This window comes from Penicillium maclennaniae, assembly GCF_028827695.1.
Source record: "Penicillium maclennaniae strain IBT 15551 chromosome Unknown utg000007l:1.0-4884863.0:1.0-4888362.0, whole genome shotgun sequence".
Lineage (NCBI taxonomy): Eukaryota > Fungi > Ascomycota > Eurotiomycetes > Eurotiales > Aspergillaceae > Penicillium > Penicillium maclennaniae.
In genome coordinates, this window is record NW_026623219.1 from 347,314 (window position 1) to 370,527 (window position 23,214).

General features: G+C 51.0%; 7 protein-coding genes across 7 annotated transcripts; 4 read left to right on the plus strand and 3 right to left on the minus strand.

The window, feature by feature from the left end:
- Window positions 1-3,254: 3,254 nt before the first annotated feature.
- Window positions 3,255-4,384, minus strand: N7477_007343 (elongation of very long chain fatty acids protein; the record flags this gene model as incomplete). The annotated part of the gene is given in 4 exon segments (XM_056969006.1): window positions 3,255-3,332; window positions 3,347-3,582; window positions 3,636-3,918; window positions 3,977-4,384. 4 exon segments carry the CDS (start codon window positions 4,382-4,384, stop codon window positions 3,255-3,257), a joined length of 1,005 nt encoding a protein of 334 aa, XP_056819038.1.
- A 1,530-nt stretch (window positions 4,385-5,914) lies between these two features.
- On the plus strand, window positions 5,915-6,722 carry N7477_007344 (cytochrome c oxidase subunit VI; the record flags this gene model as incomplete). The annotated part of the gene is made up of 4 exons (XM_056969007.1): window positions 5,915-6,102; window positions 6,258-6,303; window positions 6,417-6,534; window positions 6,604-6,722. 4 exons carry the CDS (start codon window positions 5,915-5,917, stop codon window positions 6,720-6,722), a joined length of 471 nt encoding a protein of 156 aa, XP_056819039.1.
- A 702-nt stretch (window positions 6,723-7,424) lies between these two features.
- On the minus strand, window positions 7,425-8,780 carry N7477_007345 (glycosyltransferase family 15 protein; the record flags this gene model as incomplete). The annotated part of the gene is made up of 4 exons (XM_056969008.1): window positions 7,425-7,581; window positions 7,645-8,263; window positions 8,325-8,588; window positions 8,639-8,780. The coding sequence occupies 4 exons, from the start codon at window positions 8,778-8,780 to the stop codon at window positions 7,425-7,427; spliced, it is 1,182 nt and encodes a 393-aa protein (XP_056819040.1).
- Window positions 8,781-8,939: 159 nt separating this feature from the next.
- N7477_007346 (uncharacterized protein) lies at window positions 8,940-11,603 on the plus strand (the record flags this gene model as incomplete). Its single annotated transcript, XM_056969009.1, has 2 exons — window positions 8,940-9,011; window positions 9,066-11,603. 2 exons carry the CDS (start codon window positions 8,940-8,942, stop codon window positions 11,601-11,603), a joined length of 2,610 nt encoding a protein of 869 aa, XP_056819041.1.
- A 362-nt stretch (window positions 11,604-11,965) lies between these two features.
- On the minus strand, window positions 11,966-16,046 carry N7477_007347 (phosphoribosylformylglycinamidine synthase; the record flags this gene model as incomplete). Its single annotated transcript, XM_056969010.1, has 2 exons — window positions 11,966-14,805; window positions 14,870-16,046. 2 exons carry the CDS (start codon window positions 16,044-16,046, stop codon window positions 11,966-11,968), a joined length of 4,017 nt encoding a protein of 1,338 aa, XP_056819042.1.
- A 2,513-nt stretch (window positions 16,047-18,559) lies between these two features.
- On the plus strand, window positions 18,560-19,942 carry N7477_007348 (uncharacterized protein; the record flags this gene model as incomplete). The annotated part of the gene is made up of 1 exon (XM_056969011.1): window positions 18,560-19,942. The coding sequence occupies one exon, from the start codon at window positions 18,560-18,562 to the stop codon at window positions 19,940-19,942; it is 1,383 nt and encodes a 460-aa protein (XP_056819043.1).
- A 1,346-nt stretch (window positions 19,943-21,288) lies between these two features.
- Window positions 21,289-23,014, plus strand: N7477_007349 (MFS transporter; the record flags this gene model as incomplete). The annotated part of the gene is given in 4 exon segments (XM_056969012.1): window positions 21,289-21,717; window positions 21,799-22,705; window positions 22,759-22,931; window positions 22,946-23,014. The coding sequence occupies 4 exon segments, from the start codon at window positions 21,289-21,291 to the stop codon at window positions 23,012-23,014; spliced, it is 1,578 nt and encodes a 525-aa protein (XP_056819044.1).
- Window positions 23,015-23,214: the final 200 nt, after the last annotated feature.

Genomic DNA, 23,214 nt, shown 5'->3' on the forward strand with positions numbered 1-23,214 from the left:
AGGCATCAATCCCTGTCCACGTGTGCTCAGCAATGAAGGCCCTGGGCAAGGTCATTACAGGGCATCGCAAGGCATTGCAGATTGCAGAGTGCAGAGTGCAGAGTGCAGGTCATAGATCCCTGCGGTGCAGGAGCAGGGTAAAGCCAAGCTCCTCGTCTTCCAAGAAGTCCTCCTGCGATACTCCTGCAGGCACCAGGGAATGGGGTCCTAGATTGGCCCGACACTTCCGAACTAGTGACGGGAAAAGCCATGATGGGAGATGGCCGCAACCCTTGCATGGGGAGGGACGAGTTTCACCATCACAGCGACGCGCACTCTCCGCATCGTGGCGCGACAGTAGAACAGAACCTAATTCCATTTGAGGTTGGACTGCCACCGCCAGGCCAAGTCCAATAAAAACTTGAAAAATAAAAATATAAAAAAATCTGATAGATCAAAGCAAAGCTGTCGTTGGCTAAGTGGCCCATGCACCTCACGCTGGGCTGCCGCAAGTCAGGTCTGTGCAGCATCATTGGCTTTTTTTGACCAGCCGAGAGAGACTGGCAGCTGCATCTAGATTGGTCAAGCCATCCCGTTCGAGATCGGGTTCTATGATTTGATGAGCGGAATGGGCTCATCAGGGGGAGAGAGAACGGGATCCAGTCAGCCGAGTTCTGCGTGCTCCTACCCAAGGTGGATAGCACGGTATCGGTTAGAAAGGTCAGCTCAGGACATGGAAGCGGGAAGGAAGCCCAGTGGAGCATGATGGTGCGAAGCGACCAGTGGTGAGCAGTTGGGGGAACCGTGTGGATAGTGGCCGACCTTAGCCGCTCCAGATGAGTGGGGCACGTAACTCTCAAACGCCGACGAACTCCTTGGGGTCGAAAAGTCGAAACTTGAAGATCCTGGTGGAGGTTCGGTTCGTACCGAAGGTTCTTGAGATGTCAGGGGCACCATGATCCCCAGCCCCAGCCCTTTTGGGTTAGGAGGGACCTGCGTGCCATACAGATGCACATCCTGAAGCATGGACCTATGTATCTGGCCCTTCCAGGGGTCGTCAGGGGGAGTTCATGGTTAATAAAATCTAGTCTGAGGGAAAGGCAGGATAATTCCTACCCTCGAAGGGACCAAATATGCTCGAGGATGCCCTCGGTATGAAGGGCTCAGAGTCCCTTGACCTGGACCTTGATCATAGCCATCATCATCATGATCTACATAATCTACAATATCTACATGTCATACTCCCTTAGAAGCACTCGTGCATTTATTGAAGTAACGGAGAAGAGACTCTACACTATGGGGCCTTTTCAGTCCCTGCCAAGGTCCTGAGACTCCTTGCGTGGGATTCAAGCTGGTGAATGCTCTTGGTTTAGCGCCAACCTCTTACGCTATCGTTTCAAAATTTCTTGTTTTGACCCAAGCATTCAGCAATGAAATGGAGAACGATCATCTATTACGACCAATAGTCAATGTTCTCCTGCCCAGCCCCATGTTGAGGCCACAGACTCATGCAGCCGCCATGTCAGGCAAGGACGCTTCCGCAATCCACATACGCACAAACTCAACGCGCGAGTCTGGTAAAGAAAGCTCCAGCTATCAGATTTCGGGGGCCTGACGATGTCATCGGTGCCGCCTCTTGGCTCAAGCTCCGAAATTAGAGTCGGCCACATGTCTAGCGCTAAACATGGGACCTGCGCAGTTTTGAAACTCGGCCGGTTGATATAAATACAACTACCTAGGCAGATGATATCGCCACGGCGCGCCAGGCGCTACACTCTGCTTAGTCCGTATACCAACTATTGATCCGAGAATTCTCCGACAGATCTTCACTCCCGTCGTCTCGGTCATGGACTAATACGTATTTGGCATCCGGGTTGATAGCGCATGGTTTAACACGCAAGGCATAGGGTTATCTGCCCGAATGACAGCCACCCTCGACGGATTGCCATGCTCCATGATCTACCATCATTATTGCCTACGCATGGACGATGCGCTATTGGAAATATTCCCGGCCACGTTACGTGGATGGCTGGTGCCAGGGGGTATCGATCGGCCTGTCGTTGCCAATTGAGTTCTGTGTGCTGCTCTCTGCCCTTTGCCCTCAACGATATTGCTCTTTCGATCTGCCCGTCCTCAGCCATCGGTGGCTGGTCTCTCACGATCAACTTGCGCCGGTCGCCGCACAAGGGCTCCGGAGATTCTTGAAATGGCTGGCAAGCTCGATTATGCTTCATTCCATGGGGGGGCTTGTCGATAATCTATTCTCGACTAGTCCATTCCGGACGCTCTCTGTTCCCAGTCTCACAAGCCACTTCCTGCATGGATCTACACCCCAGCCTGGTTCCTGCGTTCACTGCGGGTCCAGCGGATGTGATGCTGCACATTGACCGGCTTAGGAAACACTTTGGTTTCCCCATCAACATAAAGCATTCTGTCGATGTTGATTGTTTGTTGGTGCTGAAATTGACCGCGAGGCAACCGCCTTGACAGACGAAAAGCTCGAGTGTGAGCTCGTCTGGTCAGCATGGACTCCAGATTCATATACCTTGACACGTCGTGCACTAGGTCTGCTGAGTTCATATGCAGGACACTACCGGATTTCATGCCAGTATTCCTCCACATGTCCACGTAGTACTGCAGGTATAGGCATGCGGATCGGAACAAAGCAATGGCCATGCCTTGCTCCTAAAAATCGACCATTGACTATTGTACTGGACTGTGAGGAACCCGTACCAACCACCCAACTTTCGCGTGATCAATTGATTACATTTTTAGAATGTTTGCATCTAAGATAATTTACTAACAAATAAGGTGGAAACATGCGGTCAAAGAGGCCTGCCGCCAGCAGGCCGGGGTGATAACGACAAATATGAACTGAAGAATATGACATTATAGAATACAACCGAAGCAAGGACCGACAGCCCTCCCGGATGGAAAAGAAAATGCCTCACCCAGGACTCCCTTCGTCCCGCTTCCCAACCCCAACCCACATCATCCTCACAGCCTGGGCACATGCCGCGTGCACCAGACAGGTCGAATCGAATCGTGTCTGGCATCATGAAGGGGTCATTCATTAAAAGGTTATAAAGCGAATCACCATAGAGCAGCCAATATCTTCCTTGCTCGTGCTCCCCTATGTGTCAAGCTGGATTATGTTCGAAGAATTTTCGGAAGATTCGTTCGTCATCGCGAGATGATTTCACAGCACTTTCCAGTCACCTCACTTCCCCCGGCGCGCTTAGGATTTCCAAAGAAACCAGCCCCGAAGGAGTCATTTAGGCCTTGCGGGAGCGAGTGACGGGGCCATTGGAGCGGCCGGTAGTGGCAGCACCGTTGGAGGCTTTGCCGTTGGTCTGGGGGAGGGAACCTCGAAGTTCTTCATATCGATAAGGGACTTCTTGCCGGTGTTGCGGCGGGGGCGGCCAACCTTGGTCTCCTTCTTGTAGGTAGCAATGTAGAAGGAAATGAAGAGGAGCAGGTACGAGGTGATAATGCCAATACCAGCGAAGGCGGCGAATTCCTCACCGGCGCAATGGCCCATGTTGGGGGCCCAGGGGAAGTAGGTAGAGGCGAAGTAGGTGTAGGAGGCGAAGTAAATGAAGCCTGTTCGCGCGCGTTAGTATCGCAAATCAACCCTCTTGCATGGTCGTACTTACCCAGATCAATGATGAATTGCAGAATCTGCAACATAGTAATGTACTTCTTCCACCAGATGCGGACACCACGAGCGCTCTGGAAGTAGTACCAGTACATGACAACGTGCACAAGCAGGTTGATGGTAATGGGAACCCATGACACGGCGGTCAGACCAATAAGCTGAGTGTAGCAAAGGAGAGCAGTGGCACCGTGGTGATAGGTGTGGAGGAAAGTCAGGGGCTTCTTCTTCAGGACAAGGAAGACGGTGTCAAGCAGCTCAACGTACTTGTTGATGTAGTTCAACTGATTCAAGGTTAGTCGCGTCGAATCGGTCAACACGCGCGCACAAGAGACAACTTACGTAGTAGAGGATGATGAGGGGCTGAGTCCATCCACCCTTGTGGTCGCAGATGGTGTAGAAGACGCCTTTACGAACCAGAGTGGGCAGGAGCTGCTCCACAAACAGAGCCAAGAGAATAGCGCTGACAGCGGTCAAGATGAAGTTGTGGATCATGAAGAGAGTGTTCAGCTTGAAGGCGGGCATCTTCTTCATGACCTCACGGCCACCGAAGATGACGATGTAGTAGGTGACCAGCATGGTCGCGGTCGCCTTGAAGGTGGACATCGGGGTCACGCCCTCGATGAACTTGAACTCGCTGGCGGGGTAACCCATGACCTGCTCGTAGGCCTTGTCGAACAGAGGCCACAGGTGGACGCCAAACGGCCGGTCCAGGGTGGGGAGGGGCACTTTTTGAAGGAAGTCGGCCATGATGGACTTGGTCCGGGATGTGGTAGGGAGTTCGACGGCGGGTTTGGGATTAAAAAGCCGATTGGGCTACTGCAGAGACTCGATTGCACGCGCGCAGTCAGGGCGGGCCAAGAGGAGAAGGGAAGAAGGGAATGGAAAGGACCGTCGATGGGAAGAAAGAAGGTCAGGGAGGAAGAAGAGTAAAGACCAGCGTTACTTTTTTGCGGCGCCTTGGGTCGCCCAAAGAGGAATAGCGCGGCCGCAGAAAAGGGGGTGCGCGAGAAAATCCCCAGCCGTAGCTTCCGAGGTATCGGTGCATAAAATTGCTTTTCCGTGGTGTTTCTTGTAAGTCTTGTATATCTTGAGCAATGAGTAGTCTTGGGTGTAGAAACTTCCTTTTTGTCTAATTGTACATTTATCGATCCTCTTTTTGTTGATGTGAATCAGGTACACCCGCGAAACTTTCACATGCATAATCAAATGATGCCTGAATGGCTGTTTTCGGTAGCCCCAGTTTAGGTCTTGGGATCTATATTGACCCCTTTTTATATGACGTGCAAGACTTTCTATATGTTCTCCCACCACTAAGTTGGGAATTGACTGTCTTTAACTTTTCAATCGTAGACAAGCTTGCAGCCGAAAGATATAATGCTGGGGAGTCCACCATCCACATAACCTTCCTTCACATCCTGGTAGCCGAGGTTGTCGTACCAAAGTCAAAGTCTGGCAGCTTGTACGCTATAGTTGTACTTTGGGGGGGGGGGGGGGTGCATAGTTCAAGTAGTCTCCACATTGGGCATTTAGCCTTACTATAGATGACCTACTACTTATTGTCCGGGGTATATGCATCCCGTTTGTGTGGACAGCCTTTGGCCTATGTGGCACTCGCATCTGTATCTTCTAATATATGGTGCTGGAGGTTTTAGTCCTAATTGTTGTGGCTAAACTATAAGCACAATTCCCATACGCATGCCTCTATATGCTTCCTGGAGATGCATCTGTCCGGGACACTGCATCTATAGATCCTCAAGTATTTCTCATGCCATTGACCACTCAAATCTCGCTGTTTCTTTGATTGGCAGCCTCGCTTCCATTGAGACAGGTTGGAGTTGGTATATTTCAAGCAGTTCGAACCTGATATGTTGCAAGATTATTGTTGAAGATAAGTATATTATGACATCTAGCCGGTTGCACCGAACATAACCCATAAAGGCAAAAGAACATATGCTTAATACACCATTGAATCACGGTCACTGCACTAGTGCAAATTATCAGACATAAAGCAGCCCATTGAATGTCATTCTGCCCCAAGTTATCAGCATGATGCGTACTTTGGGCCACACTGACCAATCAGCCGCACGCGTTTGAGATCGAACGGGCCACATCGGGTGATGACTCAGCCCATGACAGTCAGGCCACAAGGCAGCGACACCACACCACCCGCAAAATCCAGCCGGCTAACACGACACTTCGTCTCCTTCCTTCCCCCCATCCACCTCTCCCCTCACCACCCAATCCATTGACCCCGGGTCTCAACACATCGCCGTCGACATGTCGTCCCTGTCCATTTTCCGTGTCGCGACGCGCGCCGTCCGCCCTACTAGCTTCGTCCGAGCTCCCATCGTCCGCTCCCGGATGCAGACCCCGATCATCATGGCTGCCCGCGCTCGCACCTTCGGCACCACCTCCAAGTGCCTTTCCGGCCACGAGGACGAGACATACGAGGAGTTCTCCTCCCGGTACGACCATCTCATTCATCCATTGATCTTGGCAGATCTCAAAAGAGGGGACGCGGGCTCGGGCTTTGCGCTGCCAGGCGCTGCCCGAGTCCTGACTCTACGACTACATAGGCTCAGCTGGAACCTTCTTTGCTGACTGATTGTCTTTAATCCAGATTTGAGAAGGAATTTGATGGTGTGCAGGATGTCTTCGAGCTCCAGGTAAGATCCTATACCTCCAATCCGGCTTTGCCGGTGCGAGATGATTCCAAAGCCTTTTATTTCTTGGTCTCGCAAAACACCATTGGAAACCTGCTAATCAATCTCTGTTATAGCGTAACCTGAACAACTGCTTCGCTTATGATCTTGTCCCCTCCATTGAGGTCCTCAGCGCCGCCCTGAAAGCCGCCCGCCGTGTCAACGACTTCCCTACTGCCGTCCGTGTCTTCGAGGGTACGAAATAATTCCGGCATTAATGACCATATATTGTTTGAGCTGCTAGCTAACATACTGCGTCAACAGGCATCAAGGCCAAGGTCGAGAACCAGGAACAGTACAAGCAATACCTCCAGCAGCTCGAGGGTCTGCGCCAGGAGCTTGGTGTCGCTCTTCGGGAAGAGCTCTACCCCCAGGAGGAGTAAATTAGCGTTGCCTTGTTCTTTCTTCCATCAATTTTCTCTCCGGTTACCCACCGACCCCCATATGTTGCCTACGACCCCCGCGTTTCTCTCTAGGTCGGGAGCAGATCGGGTAGAAGAGAAAGCTGTATACATACTTTAGAGATCTCTTGTGTTGTTAGTGCTACCGCTGTTTGGAAAAAGGTCATTAGCGCCTTAAGTGGTGCTTAATCTATATTCCTCTCTTGTTCAGCGCTTTGCTCTCTGCCTCGTACCTTGAATATAACATTCAATTGCAATCTATCTGCTTCAACTTTTGTCCCAGAATTTCTCTAATTTGTTTGAAATCGCGCACCGAGCAAAAGCACGTCGGTCTTCCGTCATCCGAAGCACGAGTGGAGACCCACTGCGGCCCAGGAACAGACATGAGAACACGGGAATGAACACCAAAAGAGATTGTTAATGTGCGATCAATATAAGTACAGAGAAGGCTAGACCCGCAGCAACTCCCATAAAGCTGCCCTGGGAACCGCCACGGCCAGGAACGTATTTTGTGAGAAGGGAAATTAAAAGGGGACATAACACAACACAAGTCATCAAGAGGTATGAGTCCGCTCAAAACGCCAGATACCGAACCACCTAGTTGTCCGGAATATACTCATCGGGTATGCGAGAGATGATGCAAAGAGTTCATGAAGTGACGTGGCCGTAAGTCGGTCGACCACCTTAGTGTGTGCCGACGTACTTGAAATATGTCGGCCGGCAGTCCTCTTTGGCTAGGAAGTCTGCGCCGGCGAAGAACTTGCCCGGGGTACAGCCGGAGCACTTGGGTGAGTTTGGACAGTTGTAATAGGGAATATGGTTATAGCCAATGTCACGGAACCTGGAATAGATATTAGTAAACGACATTTTGAGGGTGATTTTATATATGAGGCGATGTTCGTACCAGTGCACGTTGTTGGAATCCGCGAAGAGGCCGATGCCGAGGGAGTGGACCGGTGCATCTCCCCAGCGCTCGTAAAAGAAGCCACCAGCACGATCCAGGTGCTGGAAGTAGGCCTCGTACTTCTCGCCACGGAAGAAGTCCATATCGCCGATCTCAAAGTTCGACCAGAAGTGGCAGGTGGAGTAACCGTTGCCTCCCGCCGTGTGCTCGGGGCGCGCCTGATCATCCGTGATCCAATCCCACATGTTGTTCTCGTTCAGATATGACGGGTTCGCAGCCAAAAATTTGCGGGTCTCGGGCCAGAGGGTCTTGATAGTCTGCGGGGCATCGTACAGATTGATGGTAAAGCCATATGTCTTATTTCGGTCCTCCATGTAGCGGAACACGTCGTAGTCCACATTGCAGAAGAATTGGACCTTGGGCTCAATGCGCCAGTAATAACGATACTTCTCGAGGGCGGGGTGTTTGTAGAACATGCCGCTGTTCCATCGACACATCTGATGGTAGGAGATCTTCGAGGCGTATTGAATATTCTCCTCCTCGAGAATCTGAGCAGATTCCCGGAAGAGATCCATGTTAATCCAGTCAGGAACAGCCCAGTGCTCCTTAGGAACGAGCTCTGTGAAACATAGAACAAGTCAGTCCCAGAGACCATGGAGCCAGAAAGAGGGAGATCGCACCGTATTGACACTTGGCCTTGGTGAGCGCTTGAGTCTGGCGCTTAAATTCGTCGGTGAAAGGCTGATCATTGAAGAAGATGTAGGGATAGTTGAACTTGTTGTTCCAAGTGCGCTCGAGGTCCTGCATGGTATGGATCAAATCGCCGAGTTCCTCGTTGCGCACGAGGGAGATAATGGCAGCATTGGTGCGAGCGGACTTCTCGGCATCAGGGGAGTAATCGTGCTCTTCGGCTCGCCATAATTCGCCTTCAGGTTCACCGACAGCTAAAGAATATTAGGGGAGGCGGATGGTGAGGGATAGTGGCAAAACGCACGGTCTAGAAGAGGGTCTCTGGTCATGCCATGGACGAGTTTCGAACTGGATTTGGGAGAATCCTGGCGCAGCTGGAAGATCAGGAACAAACAAAGCAAGATGCATGTAGCACCGAGCATGCGAATGGGACGGGCGATCGCCATGGTGGAGGGTGGTGAAAGGGGGAGAAGGCGTGCGGCGGCCGCGATATAAAGGCGCCCGTTCTTTTTCCCCCTGTGGATTAGCGCCCGCGCGTCCAGTCGGCTTCCGCGCGGCCCTTCATCATTCAACTTCTGGGTTCCGGGGTCTGTCGATCACAGATCATGGCTTTGGCCTTGAGCTCGCTGATTGAAGAGCTGATTGTCGTTTTGGCTAAAGTTCCTCCTGACCAGAAGGTAAGTTTGTTGTGTTGTCGGTGTCGTAGTGGGCCGAATGTTGATCTCGACTAGCAATCCCCGCGCATCCAGGCTCTCCGAAAGCGCGCCGAGGGAGCTTTGCGTCCTGGTACTCATGGACGTACCAATCAATTCGCCGTCGCGCGCAAATTAGAGGGGTTACAAGAGAAGTTCCAAGTCCTCAACCGAGATGAGCTGGCCGATGCTCTGAGTACTCGCCTCAAGGAACTAGAGGGCTACCGCGACACATGGCATCCAGAAATCCTAAGCCTGCTTTTGCAACTTTCGGACCGCCCAGATCAATTGTCAGATCTCGATCGACTCCCGACTCCTGCTGTCGCTACCGAAGAGGACAAATCGCTATTGTGGTCCGACCTCAATGACCAGGGAACCGCCTATTGCCATGAAGACATCTGGGAAGAGGTCGACTTCGCAGCCGACTCCTCAGAAGATGACCTCTTGTCAATCTCAGATGGCGGGGACCTCGTCTCCTCTAAACTCTCACTAGTGACCCCCGCCTCCCAAGAAACAGAATACGTCATTCCCAATGAGCTCTTCGAGTCGAGGGAAGACGGAGATCTCATTGCCTCGATAGAAAAGGCCCAGTTCTGGACACCAGAGAACAGGGCGAAGGTCGCAAAGGATCAGCAAGATGCGTCCTGCATTATCACAGAATTACAATGTGCCAGAGAGGCAATTTTCATGCTGCAAGGTTTACCCACTTCCATCTTCTGGCGCTTGGACACCGATATCGAAGTTGATCGCTGCTACAATCTCGCATATTCCTCAAGCACGTCTCTTTCGGCCTTACTGCGATCATTCACTGAGATTGGAGCCAAAATTGATGTTGCGCGGCGCTTTACAAGGTTACCACAGGCTATCCCCTACCTGCAGACCTTCTGCCGGGGCGTAGAGGAGCGGTTGCTTGACTTTGATCGGACTCTTTCCCAAAAACAGTGCGAATATCTTTCGCCTGGCTCAACAGTCAGCTTAATTCATCTGCTCGATGATGTTCGCCGATACTCTCGCAATCTTGAATTGCTGGCTGAACTCATCTCCAAGCTGAACTCAACCTCGACTACTCACCCTATGCGCTGCCTTGAGTTATTATACAACTTGGTTTGCATGGTTGAAGCACTTGGTGATGAGAACGCATCCAACGATCTTGCGGTACTATTCTTCTCCTGCTTCAAAACATATACAAGGTCAATCCAACTCTGGATGAAGACAGGCAAGGTTGATTCTAAAGACAACACTTTCTTTGTGCGAGTCAATCGGGAGAACAAGGAACTACGTACTCTTTGGCACAATTGGTTCATACTGGACGAGGGCAGCAGACGACAGAACATCCCCCAATTTTTGGAACCTGGAGTACAGAAGGTGTTTACGACTGGGAAGAGCATGGTTTTCTTGCAACATTTGAGCGCACAACCAGACCATCCTGGAGATGGAAGCAGCGATACGGCCTTCGATGAAATCTATTTTCCAACTGAATTTTCTTCATTTTGTCTCCCGTTCCCGGTGCTGGTCGAGACCGCCTTCGATCGACTGGTAGATGCCAACCACTCACTTAGCTCTGCGCTACTACGCAATGAATTCGACGAACAATGCGGCTTGTGGACATCTCTCGATGCCCTGCAACACGTCTACTTAGGCAAGGATTTGAGCATCCTCGGTACTATTGATGCGAAGATTTTCGACCTAATGGACCGAGGGCGCTCCTGGGACGACAAATTCCTGATCACCGAAGTAACAAGATCGGCATTTAGCGTCATGCCTGGCATTGACGCATCAAAGCTTGTTGTGCGATCAGCAGGCTCTTCAGCTTCCTACAAATTAGAACGATCCGTCAAAATTCTCGAAACAATTTCAATTGATTACGTTCTCCCTTGGCCTGTGGCGAATATCATCACCCAAGACGCCATCCAATCCTATCGGCACATTTCAACCTTCCTCATGCAGATCCGGCGTGCTAAGCATGCCCTTGTGCGAGAGCGCATAAAAGATGCACGCAACTCCGTCACAAACGACCCAAATGATACCCATGTCCACGCTCTGCATCACGAATTCCTTTGGTTCCTCGATTTCCTGTACTCACACCTCACATACCTGGTCATATCCACCGCAGAGCAATCGTTACGATCGACGCTTTCCAAAGCAGAAGACGTTGATGCCATGATATCAGCTCACCAGGCGTACATGTCCTCACTGAAAGAACAGTGCCTCTTATCCGAGAGCCTTGCCCCAGTGCACAAGGCCGTCGTCGATATCCTGGACCTCTGCATCCATTTCGCGGATCTGCAGACTGCACGGAATTCAGAAGAGACTCATGATAGCCGGATGGGTACATCACGCGGACATGGCTTTGAATCCGACTCGGACGAAGAAGAAGATATTCACGAGCAAACTTTGACAATCTCATTTCGTGAATCGCCCTATAACCACCAAATACGAAATGTGAAGCGCCAGTTCGACCATCTGACCAATTTCGTTGCCGATGGATTGAAGGGTGTTGCGCGAGCGGATGGATGTCCGAGCTGGAACATTTTGGCGGATCGGTTCGAGTGGAGGAAAGGCTGGTTGAAGTTGTAATGGATACCTCGGTGCTAGATAGCCTTGGCTTTGCTGATCATCGGGCATGATCTTGCTCTTGATATCTTTCATGCCCTTACGATCTATGGAGACTACGAGCCCCATGACTGTACATCAAAATCGAAATGAAAAAAGAAGAAATCTTGCTTGAATTTTGGTATATCTTTAGTATCTTCCACGGTAGTGCACTTACAATAACTTGATTGAATATGGCATGCGTAAATTTCATGTTTCGTAAATTTCTTTTCGGTGCGACGGAGGAAACCCTCTTGACTTCCAAATAGCTTTGGACCAATAAACGGTAATATAGACAACGGAATAACAGGTCGAATGATGAACAAGAATCCATTTCCCTTGACTCCCTAGCCGACCCAGCGTCTGGCGCTGAAGAAGATACGGCCCCAGGGACCAATATCACCCCACTCTTCGGCGTGGGGAGGCAGGTAACTGGCAATGCCACCCAGAACGGTACGCTCGGGATGGGGCATGATAGCCAGCACACGGCCATCGGGACTGCGCACACCTGCAATACCCTCTGGACTGCCGTTGGGGTTGAAAGGGTAGGTCATGGTCGGCTTGAGGGTGGCGTTGTCGACGTAGCGGACGGGGGCAAGGTCCTCGCGAACGAAGTCCTTGGCAGTCATGGACGGGGTGCCGGCGAAGGAAGCACGACCCTCGCCGTGGGCAACGGCAATGGGGAACGAGGAGCCGTCCATGCCGTGGAAGAAGACGCTGGGGCGCGAGGGGTCGGGGTCGGAGATGCGGACCATGGCCACACGGCCTTCGTACTGCTCGCTGGTGTTGCGCTCAAAGCTGGGCCAGTTGCGCGCACCAGGGATAAGCTCCTTGACACGAGACAAGAACTGACAGCCATTGCAGACTCCAAGAGCGAAGGTGTCGGGACGCTCGAAGAAAGCCTGGAACTCCTTGCGGGTGTTTTCGTGCAGGAGCACTGACTTGGCCCAACCTTGACCGGCGCCGAGGACATCACCGTAGGAGAAACCACCGCAGGCGGCGAGACCGGCGAATGTGGACAGAGACACGCGGCCTGAAATAAGGTCGGTCATGTGGACATCGACGGCGGAGAAGCCGGCGGTGTTGAAGGCGAAGGCCATCTCCGCTTGGCTGTTGACACCTTGCTCACGCAGAATGGCAACACGGGGCTTATTAGTGAAGGGCGAGTACTGAGAGAGGCTAGTCATGAAGGGCAGGCCACGGTCCTTGGGGTCGAAAGTAGGGTTCCACGACAGACCGGGGTTGGCATCGTCGAGAATGTTGGCGAATTCCTGCTCGGCGCACTCAGCGTTGTCGCGGAGCTTCTGCATGTGGTAGGAGGTTTTGGCCCAAGTCTGCTGGAGGTTGGAACGAGTGTTGCGGTACACCAGAGAAGCCTTGTGATAGATGGTGAGGTTCTGCTTGGACTTCTCGGAGACGCGACCAATCTTATGGATTAGGCCAGGAGGAGGACCGCAGGTGGCGAAGGCAGAGCGGAGTTGAGTCTCGTGCTCCTTGCGGACCTGGAAGACGGCACCCAGCTCCTCGTTAAAGAGAGACTCAACGATATCCTTGGTGTGGAAGGAGGAGCAGATGTTATCGATCATGATTTCAACACCACAGCGGCCGGCAAACATCATCTCAGCAAGAGTAGTCAGGAGACCGCCATCGGAGCGGTCGTGGTAGGCCAAGACGATACCAGCCTCCTGCAGCTGCTGAGTGGCGTCGAAGAAGTCACGGAAGAGATCGACGTCGTGGATATCGGGACACTCATTGCCAACCTCGTTGAAAACTTGAGCGAGGGCAGATCCACCGAGTGTCTTCCTGCCGATTCCAAGGTCGACAAACATGAGTACAGTCTCTCCAACGTCCTCGAGGCTGCGGAGAGCGGGGGTCCAGGTTTTGCGGAAGTCGTTAACCGGAGCGAACGAGGAGATAACAAGCGACATAGGCGCAGTGACCTCCTTGGCTTCATTCGACACCTCATCCTTCCACTTCATCTTCATGGACATAGAGTCCTTTCCGACGGGAATACTGATACCAAGCTTGGGGCACAGCTCGAGACCAATGGCCTCAACGGCCTCATAGATCGCAGCACCCTCGCCCGGGTGACTGCCGGCCGACATCCAGTTAGCAGAGAGCTTAACGCGGCTAAGGCGGTCCACCAAGTCGGAAGCAGCAAGGTTCATCAGTGACTCAGCAACCGCCATGCGAGCAGAGGCACCGGAAGAGATCAAAGCCAAGGTGGGCTTCTCACCCATAGCCATAGCCTCGCCAGTCCTCACGCCCTGGAGCAGGGAGGTGGCAGTGACAGAAACATCGGCAACAGGGGTCTGCCACTTGCCCACCATCTGGTCACGAGCAGTAAGACCACCGACAGTACGGTCACCGATAGTGATCAGGAAAGACTTGGAGCCGACGGCCGGCAGAGACAGAACGCGGTTGACGGCCTCGTTCACAAGCTCGGTTCTCGAAGTAAGCGAAGGAAGATACTTGGTGAGGCTGGAGTCCACGGCAGGCAGAGTCAACTTGCGCGAATCAACAGTCCTGGTCATACGAGGGGTCTTGCCGAACAGTACAGACAAGGGCAGATCGATGGGAGCCGGATATTCCTTAGACTCCCGGTCGAGCAGGATCAGACGCTTCTCCTCCTCAGAAGTACCGCCTCCACGGCCAACAACCGAGAAGCCGCAGCGCTCACGCTGAGCAATAGCAGTGAACTTGTTCATGCTCTCTTCGCCAACGGCAAGGACGTAACGCTCCTGAGCTTCGCAGCACCAGATCTGCATGGGGCTCATGCTTCGGTCTGCGCTGTCAATCTCACGCAGTTCGAACTTGGCACCCAGGCCCGAGTCGTGAATAAGCTCGGGAAGAGCATTTGACAAACCACCGGCGCCAACGTCGTGGATGAACTTGATGGGGTTGTTTTCACCCATGGAAACACAAGCGTTGATAACCTCTTGAGCTCTGCGCTGAACTTCGGCATTGCCTCTCTGGACACTGGCGAAGTCAAGATCCGCAGAGCCCTCACCCGAGGCAATACTAGAAGCAGCACCACCTCCGAGACCAATAAGCATGGCAGGACCACCAAGCACAACAAGGAAGGAACCGGGCTTGACGACGTCGGGGTTTTTCAGGGCGTGTTGGGGCGGACGGTACCCACACCACCAGCAATCATGATGGGCTTGTGGTAGCCACGCACCTCCTTCTGACCGTTGCCAATGTCAATCTCAGTCAAGAGGGTACGGAAGTAACCAGCTGTGCAGGACGACCAAACTCGTTGTTGAACGCAGCACTGCCGATAGGGGCCTCCAACATGATGTCCAAGGCGCTAGCAATGTGGTTGGGCTTGCCAACGTCAAGCTCCCAGGGCTGACGGTGCCCGGGAATCAAAAGATCAGACACACAGTATCCAGCGAGGCCAGCCTTCGGGCGGGAGCCACGACCAACGGCACCCTCGTCACGAATCTCACCACCAGATCCAGTGGCGGCACCAGGGTACGGAGAGACAGCAGTAGGATGATTGTGAGTCTCGACCTTTGCCAAAAAGTGCACAAGTTCCTTGGTGTGCGACCACTCTCCAGTAGTGGTGTTAGGGGCCCAGAAAGCACCATCAGAACCCTCTAGGACAGCAGCGTTGTCACTGTAGGCACTGACGGTGTATTCTGGGTGCTTCTTGTGAGTGTTGCGAATCATAGCAAAGAGGCTGTTGGGCATGGGCTTGCCATCGATGACCCACGAGGCATTGAATTGCTTGTGGCGACAGTGCTCGGAGTTCACCTGAGCAAACATGAAAAGCTCGACATCAGTTGGATCGCGAGCAATTGCACCGTTCGGACCATAGGCTTCGGCAAGATAATCAATTTCCGAGTCATCCAAGGCGAGACCAAGCTCCTTGTTGGCCTCCTGGAGGACCTCCTTGGGGGACTTACTGCCACCCTGGAGGGAAATGGTCTTGAGGGGCTGAGGAGCGTGCTCTGAGAACATCTTGCTCAGCTCGGGCGCATCTTTGCTGATGATTTGAGTCATGCGATCATGCAGGGTGTCCAAGTATCCAGTCTTGTAGTCCTCGCCATCGTTGCGAAGACATGACACCATCATACCACGCTCAATGCGCTTCACAAATTGACGGAGACCGCAGACGTGCGAGATACCGGTGGCCTGGGAGCTCCATGGCGAGATAGTTCCGGTGCGAGGGTAAACGTAGAAGGTATCGAACTGGCCGTCATCGGAAGCGAAGGTTGGGGGCACGTCGGTGATATCGCCATATCGCAGCAGTTGCTCCAGTACAGCATGCTGACGCTCATTCAGCGGTTGGTTTAGGTGGACGTAGTGAATGTACTGAGCCCGAACGTCCTTCACTCCCAAACTGGCAGCAATGGCAAGTCCTCGAGAACGAGAGAACGCCACCGAGCCCGGAATGGCCAGGAAGGAATCGGTAGAAGTCATCATGAAGGTAATGAATCGCGTAAGTACCAAGCCTCCCTGGGAAAAGAGGAGGAATGGCTCAGATGCCTCTCAAGATTGACTTAAAGGGAAGCCCCGCGATGAGTCGATCCCAAATTTTTTGAGTCCGCCCCGCGCTAGCCGATTACGGAGGCTTATCAATGGGATCACGTGTTGATTACCAGGCAGTCCGTGAATTTACCTTCATCTTCATTTTATCGTTATTTTCTCTGCGATCTACTTAGTGAAACTGATCGTATAGTTATTGCATCCCGACTGAATCAGCCCTCTCTGCTTCTCATGGTGATATGCGCTTCCCCCGGCCCCCCACAGTCGTCGATGACCAAAGCCAATTAAGAGGTAAAATAGTGGCTTTTGCCTGCCCGAACAGACTACAGGAGCGAAGTTTACCGTGCCGTTGCAGTAGTACTCTGGTTTATGCATTGATCTAGTAGTGCCTTGGCCAAGGCGTGAGTATCACTCTCGCGAGAAAAAGGCTTCCTTAGAATCGACAAACATTTGATCGCTCATGCTCCTGGCTTCGTGGTGAATTTACAGCCTCAAAAGGGTCAGGACGGATCAGAATAGCCGTTGAAAGATAAGATGTTGAAGTTATGTTCTTTCCGTCCTCTCCAATAGGCGTCTGAAGAATGGACATGGCCAGTGCGTGCGATCATCAGGAAGATGAATTTTAAAGCAACCAGGAACCTGCACAAACCCGCGATCAAGACTTAGCACGTCAAAAAATCTGAGGCTTGAAATGGCCGGGTGGTCAGAGAAGTGAGTTGATAATAGCGACATGCTGGACAAGTAGCACGATCTTGTCTCAAGTGTGTTTCATTCAACGACTGCGGAGAACTTCCCTTCAGAATCGTAAGGAAGTGCAGAAAAAGATCCTTGATCAAAGGAAGAAACACTCTCAAAGCGTGTTGCTCATCAGGTTGTCAGGTCAGTGGTTGACCTGACAACCTGATGAGGTCAATTTGTTCATGACTAATAATTACTAGTAGGTTTCATGGGAAATTTGATATCTTAGTTTGCTAAACTTAGTTAGCTTTTTATGTCGGAAACAGACCCACAGTCTAGACCTCATATGCCTTTGGCAAGTATTGCTAGTAGTGGCTAGATATATAGTGTATTGGGAAAACATGCGACAATGATAGTAGTGTAGCCCTCGGCATTTAGGATGCCGAGGGCACACATCACACCTTCATCATGGAATGAAGGCTAGATCAGACAACTACCCAATGCAGTCCGTATCATCTCTGTTGGTTCATGATATCGAATCAAGAGTCATGCGCGGTGCATTTATCAGAACAATCCTTTAGTCCATCTCTGGCCGTGCATGGGGGGTTGATTGTGTGTGTGTGTGTGTGTGTGTGTGTGTGTGTGTGTGTGTGTGTGTTTCTTTATTGGTGCGGCCCATTCTGCAATGCCAGACTGCCATTGAGCCGTTTCCAGTTCATTATCTATCACTAATTGTCCTCATACCCCGTTCAATACGAAGGCGGTAATTAAGTACTAGAACTAGCGCTATAGATACTAAGAAAACACGCATTAGGAATACTCCTATGCGGTAGGTCTTTTTAGACAACAACGCTCTAGGCGAAAGTTGTAATAGGCTAGATAGCTACCGCCAGCAGCACGCTCGAGCACGTTGTTTAAGGCGGAGTTTCCTACTCCTCACTCTGATAAATAAAGTACAGGCGAGGCATATTCTCTTTCAAGCCTTGGCTAGATGGCCAGCACTTGCCTTTGTACAATTCGTTTAAAGTTATCAGGGCAACTTGACTCATTATAACCCTTTCCGGAGCTTATGAATAAGCTTCGCAACTATGAGGACCTACGAATGGGAACGACTTGTCGCTTCATAGATCTAGATGGGTCCGAGATACCCTTATGTATCCTGTGCGCTGAGCAAAATCAAAAAACCACATGGTGCGAAGCATTCAATTCCCAATTTCGAATGATAAGCGCATCATCGCCTCGAAGAAAGATTCAAGAGTTGTCTTTTCACTCCTATGTGGGTCTCACCTGAAAGGACTTGCACGGTTTCGGTTGGTTCTGATTGGAAAAGCGATAGTGTAGGGAGTAGTGGATACCCCCTCGCCGTGTGAATTGGTTCGAAGCCTGCAAACATCCCCAAATCAAGACTCTGTTTTGGTGGCATCGGAGAACTCGAAAACTGCTTTGGAACGATAACTTTGGCGTGGTTTTCCAGTGGAAAATCAAATTCCAAAATGCATTGTTTGACCATCGAGATTGAGCTTCGCCTCAGGTATGTTGAGTTCTCCTGTCGATCACTTATTCCCCTCTGCCTATCACAACGACTAGCGAGTCCTTTGACCCATTCGGCTTCAATCATTTTACACATGACGAATTAGCGACCTCACGCTAGTGATTTTAAACTTCTGCTCAAGTCCAAAAACCTAAGTGCGGAAGCGCGTTAGATTTAGAATCGAGGTAATAAAATAAGCGCACCCCTGGTCGATCGTAGTGTTCGAAATCAAGGCACCATGCATTTGCCTCAAAACTGGCATTTGGTCAGTGTGTTTTCTTTGGCGGTTTCCGCTACTACTGCCGGGTTCAAGGCCAAAGACATAATTATCCGCGATGTGGCTGTCCTCGGAGGTGGTGCCACAGGTACATACGCCGCGGTGCAATTGAGAGAGCAGGGATACAGTGTGGCACTTGTGGAGAAGAAGGAACGCCTCGGTGGTCATGCAGAGACACTTTACCTTCCCAATGACAAGTATGTCAACTATGGAGTAGAGGGATACTTCAACAACGAGATCACCACAAATTTTTTCAGGCAGCTCAATGTCGACTATGAACCACTTCTTCCAGGCTCAATTATCTCGGAAAATGTCAACTTCAACACAGGTGAAAGAGTTTTTCCCGGCAGCGAGGTCTTGGGTACTGTGGCTGGTGCTGTCTTGTACCGTGCTTCGATTGAGCAGTTCGACTACCTCGCCTCTGGGGCCTACTACCTCCCCGATGAGGTCCCAGAAGTTCTCCTTCGTCCTTTTCGTGAGTTTGTCGAGGCGCACGCCTTGCAGGGAGCGTTGGATGTGATTTTCATGTTCGCCGAAAATGTGGGCAATATTCTGGATGCCCCGTTGCTTTACATAATTCAAAACTTTGGCATTACCCACATCAATGCATTGCTAGAGGGAGGGTACATCCGGCCAAAGAACGGCACGTACGAGCTGTTCGGCAAAGCCGCGAAATTCATCGACGACGAGAATATCTTCTATGAAACCATTGTGACCCAGGCCAAGCGCAACTCGACCGGCGTGGAGTTGGTCGTCGAGAGCGCGGACGGGAGTCGCAAACTCATCAAAGCAAAGAAGCTTCTGATTACATTCCCTCCCACTCTGTCCGCTCTTGATGGCTTTGACCTTCGCAAGGAGGAGACTTCCTTGTTTTCCAAATGGGACCATAAGAACTACTACGCTGCAGCCATAACCAATACGGGTTTGCCCGATGGAATCAACGTTGCAAACACCAATCCTAAGAACCAGCCTGGTAGCCTTCCCCTGCCTCCATTCCAGTGGGAGCTCGAGTACTCTGGTGTGCCAGGATATTTCATGACGAAAATTGTGGCCGAGTCAAATTTCACCGCCGAAGATGCCAAGGAGTTGATCAAATCTGACCTTGAGCGCATGGGTAAGACCGGTGTGTTCTCCACCAAAGAGCCCGAAATCGCGGCTTTCGCCTCCCACTCGCCTGAAACCCTCATTGTATCCACGGATGATTTGAGAGATGGATTTTATCGGAAGCTGTATGCTTTGCAGGGTCAGCAGAGTACGTACTACACAGGATATACTTTCTGCACAGACTACTCGACTCCGCTGTGGAACTATACTAGCAGTGTGTTGGACATGATGAATCTGTAGACACGATCTCGTCTTCCGTCTTCCTGAAAGAACAGAGGTTAGAAAATTCCATCGGCCCTTTCGATCTATCGGCCCTTTCGAGAAATTTCGATCCCTCAGAAAGAACTAGAAGATTATGAAATTCTCATCATCATCATTAGTCTTGGCAAGGCGGCAGAGTTCCAGATGAGGGAAAATGGTGATCATCCCAAAACGGAAATACCCTCCGATGTAGCCTCTTATCCCGGTCTTGCTACCCGCCACCGCCTTGCGAGGACGGGCGTGTCCCTCTTCTGTATAACACTCGAATGCTGCCTGCAGGGGGGCGAACAGCTCTCACAACGCTTCAGGTACCGATGGAGCTCACCTTGAAATGTAATAGAAGAGCAACGCATGAATCAAAATTGATCTTACACAATAATTGGAAAATTTATCGAATAGCTATTGTAATGAGATGGCCTATGTAGCAATAGCTGAGATTTATAGATTCCGGCAATCGCAGAGGGGCCGACGATACATGAAGTGAGACCAAAGTTAAAAAAAGAGCATCACACTGTACGATCTGCTGATATTTAAGTGGGCCCATCGCAAGGGCTGATCAAGACACATGTTATTTGCCTCCACATCCGCGTGTATACCCCATAATATTCTGTTCAGACAAATCTCCAAGCATGTGGATCACATCATCGTATTCATGAGTTCATTCCTGACACTCGAAAAACATTGAACATTCTCATGTGTGCCTTTCTCTACCCTTGATAACGAGGTTTGATAGACCCGCCACGCATGGCGCCAAGCTGGAGCTTGGGACTTTTCCCGCACCGGTCATACAAAGATAATCTTGTGTACATCATCTGACTTGAGAGCGAAAATTGTACACATATTGTACCAGTTTGTGAGTGCTTTTAAGGTATTGGCCAGAACGTCTTTAAGCAGAGACCGGAGCATCTGTGCACAGAGTTCATCTTCATGTTCCGGGCATACTGACCCAATCACGCTTCCAGGGACAGGCAAAGCATTACCCATATATTCATCTAGACAGATATAAGACGTCCATTGGAAAGTGGCCCTTCGTAGCATATTTCCACATCAGGTAATCGGCTCGGTTCCATTTAAGGTAATATGGGACAAAAGTGGGTCGAGATATCCAAACTTTTTTAAGGTTCCTGTTCCTTTTGCCGCATTCCCTTCGTGGCTTGATCAATTCTGTAAAAAATTGACAAGCGAAGTCCATGGCTGTGAAATATAAAAGCCTACTAAATCCATCAGTAGACAAATCGTAATTGCAAGTGGTCACATTTTACTCTAAGCCAGTCTGGGCAAATCAATACCTTCCCATACTGATAAGCTTTATCCATCTAAGCAACATGGAGCCCCCCCGATCGCGACAGATCCACACGGTCGACTCTAGTCGGACAGCCTCTATTGGATCCGGCTCTGAACCTCTAGACTATCTTGACCTCCCTGTGCGAGAAGTGGCCGATGGCGCCGACCTTCGAGAATACACCACTGAGACACGAGCAGGCGAAATTATTAAGCCTGTCAAGTCCAATGCTACCGGAAAGATAGAGGATTGGAAGTTGGTCACCTTTCATCTCGAAGACCCGGAGAACCCCAAAAACTGGTCGAAAGTCTACAAATGGTACTGCACGATGGTTGTGGCATTCACCTGCTTCGTCGTCGCATTTTCCAGCAGTGTTATCACTGCCGGTTTGACAGGCCCGTGGACACATTCCATGTTTCTCGTGAAGTCAGCTTCGTCGTTGTCAGTGTCTTTGTCATTGGATTTGGTGTCGGTAAGTTATATCTGTGCTTCAAATTGATTCTATCTCATTAACAATGTACCAGGCCCAATGGTGTTTGCTCCATTGTCCGAGATGGTCGGCCGGCGCCCGGTATATGCCGTCACTCTACTCATCGCAGTCATCTTTGTTATTCCATGTGCTGTGTCCAAGAATATCGGGACTCTCATCGTTTGCCGAGCGATTGACGGTATCGCCTTCAGTGCGCCAATGACCCTAGTTGGTGGTACACTGGCGGACATGTGGAAAAACGAGGAGCGAGGTGTCCCCATGGCGGCGTTCAGCGCTGCACCCTTCCTTGGCCCTGCAATTGGCCCTCTGGCTGGTGGTTACCTCTTTGACGGGGCTGGCTGGCGATGGCTCTACTGGTTGCAGTTGATTCTGTCCTTTGTTGCCTGGGTCTTAATCACATTCACTGTTCCCGAAACATATGCGCCCATCTTGCTCAAGAAACGAGCCGCAAAGCTGCGCAAGAGTGAGAATGATGACAAGTACACCACTGAGGCTGAGCTCGATCCTCGCCCTATGGGACAGAAGCTGCGTATCTTTCTGTTCCGTCCTTTCCAGCTTCTCTTCTTGGAACCTATTGTCTTTTGCATTGCCCTCTACATGTCGGTTCTGTATGGCTTGCTTTACATGTTCTTCGTTGCGTACCCCATTGTTTATCAAGCTGGAAAAGGGTGGAGCGCTGGAAGCACCGGCCTGATGTTCATTCCTCTGGCTGTCGGTGTGCTCATGAGCGCTGCCTGTGCTCCTCTCGTCAACAAAAACTATCTCAAGATCTCGGAGCAGTACGGTGGTAAGCCTCCTGCGGAAAAGCGTCTGATCCCCATGATGTTTTCCTGCTGGCTCATTCCGATTGGACTTTTCATCTTTGCCTGGACATCCTATCCCAGAGTTCACTGGATTGGACCTGCCATGGGAGGTTGGCCGGTCGGCTTTGGCTTCATCTTTCTCTACAACTCCGCCAACAACTACCTCGGTAAGTTCTATCTTGCAGCTCCTGATATGCTCCATTACTGACCTATCTTGCAGTCGACACTTACCAGCACCAGGCCGCTTCTGCTCTTGCAGCTAAGACATTCCTGCGATCCATGTGGGGCGCCTCCACCGTTCTATTCACTGAGCAGATGTACAACCGCCTCGGCTATCAGTGGGCAAGTTCGCTCCTTGCGTTCATTGCTTTGGCTTGCTGTCTTATCCCCTTCGTCTTCATTACAAGGGCGAGTCCATCCGTCGCTTCTCCAAATATGCCTTCTCCGATGACGAGGAGCAGGCAGTCAAGGCTTAATGAGAGAACGTCGGTGGAAGAGCCTTGACAACAGACTCTATCGAGTCTTGCGATATCCCCTAATGTGCATTTTGCCTTCGAGAACTTTTCTTTTTCTTTTCACGAACGATGTCGAGTTAGCCATGGAGTTGATGATACACACTACCTTGAATGTTAATATACCTTGTGACTTACGCAAATAATACCAATCAAAGCATATA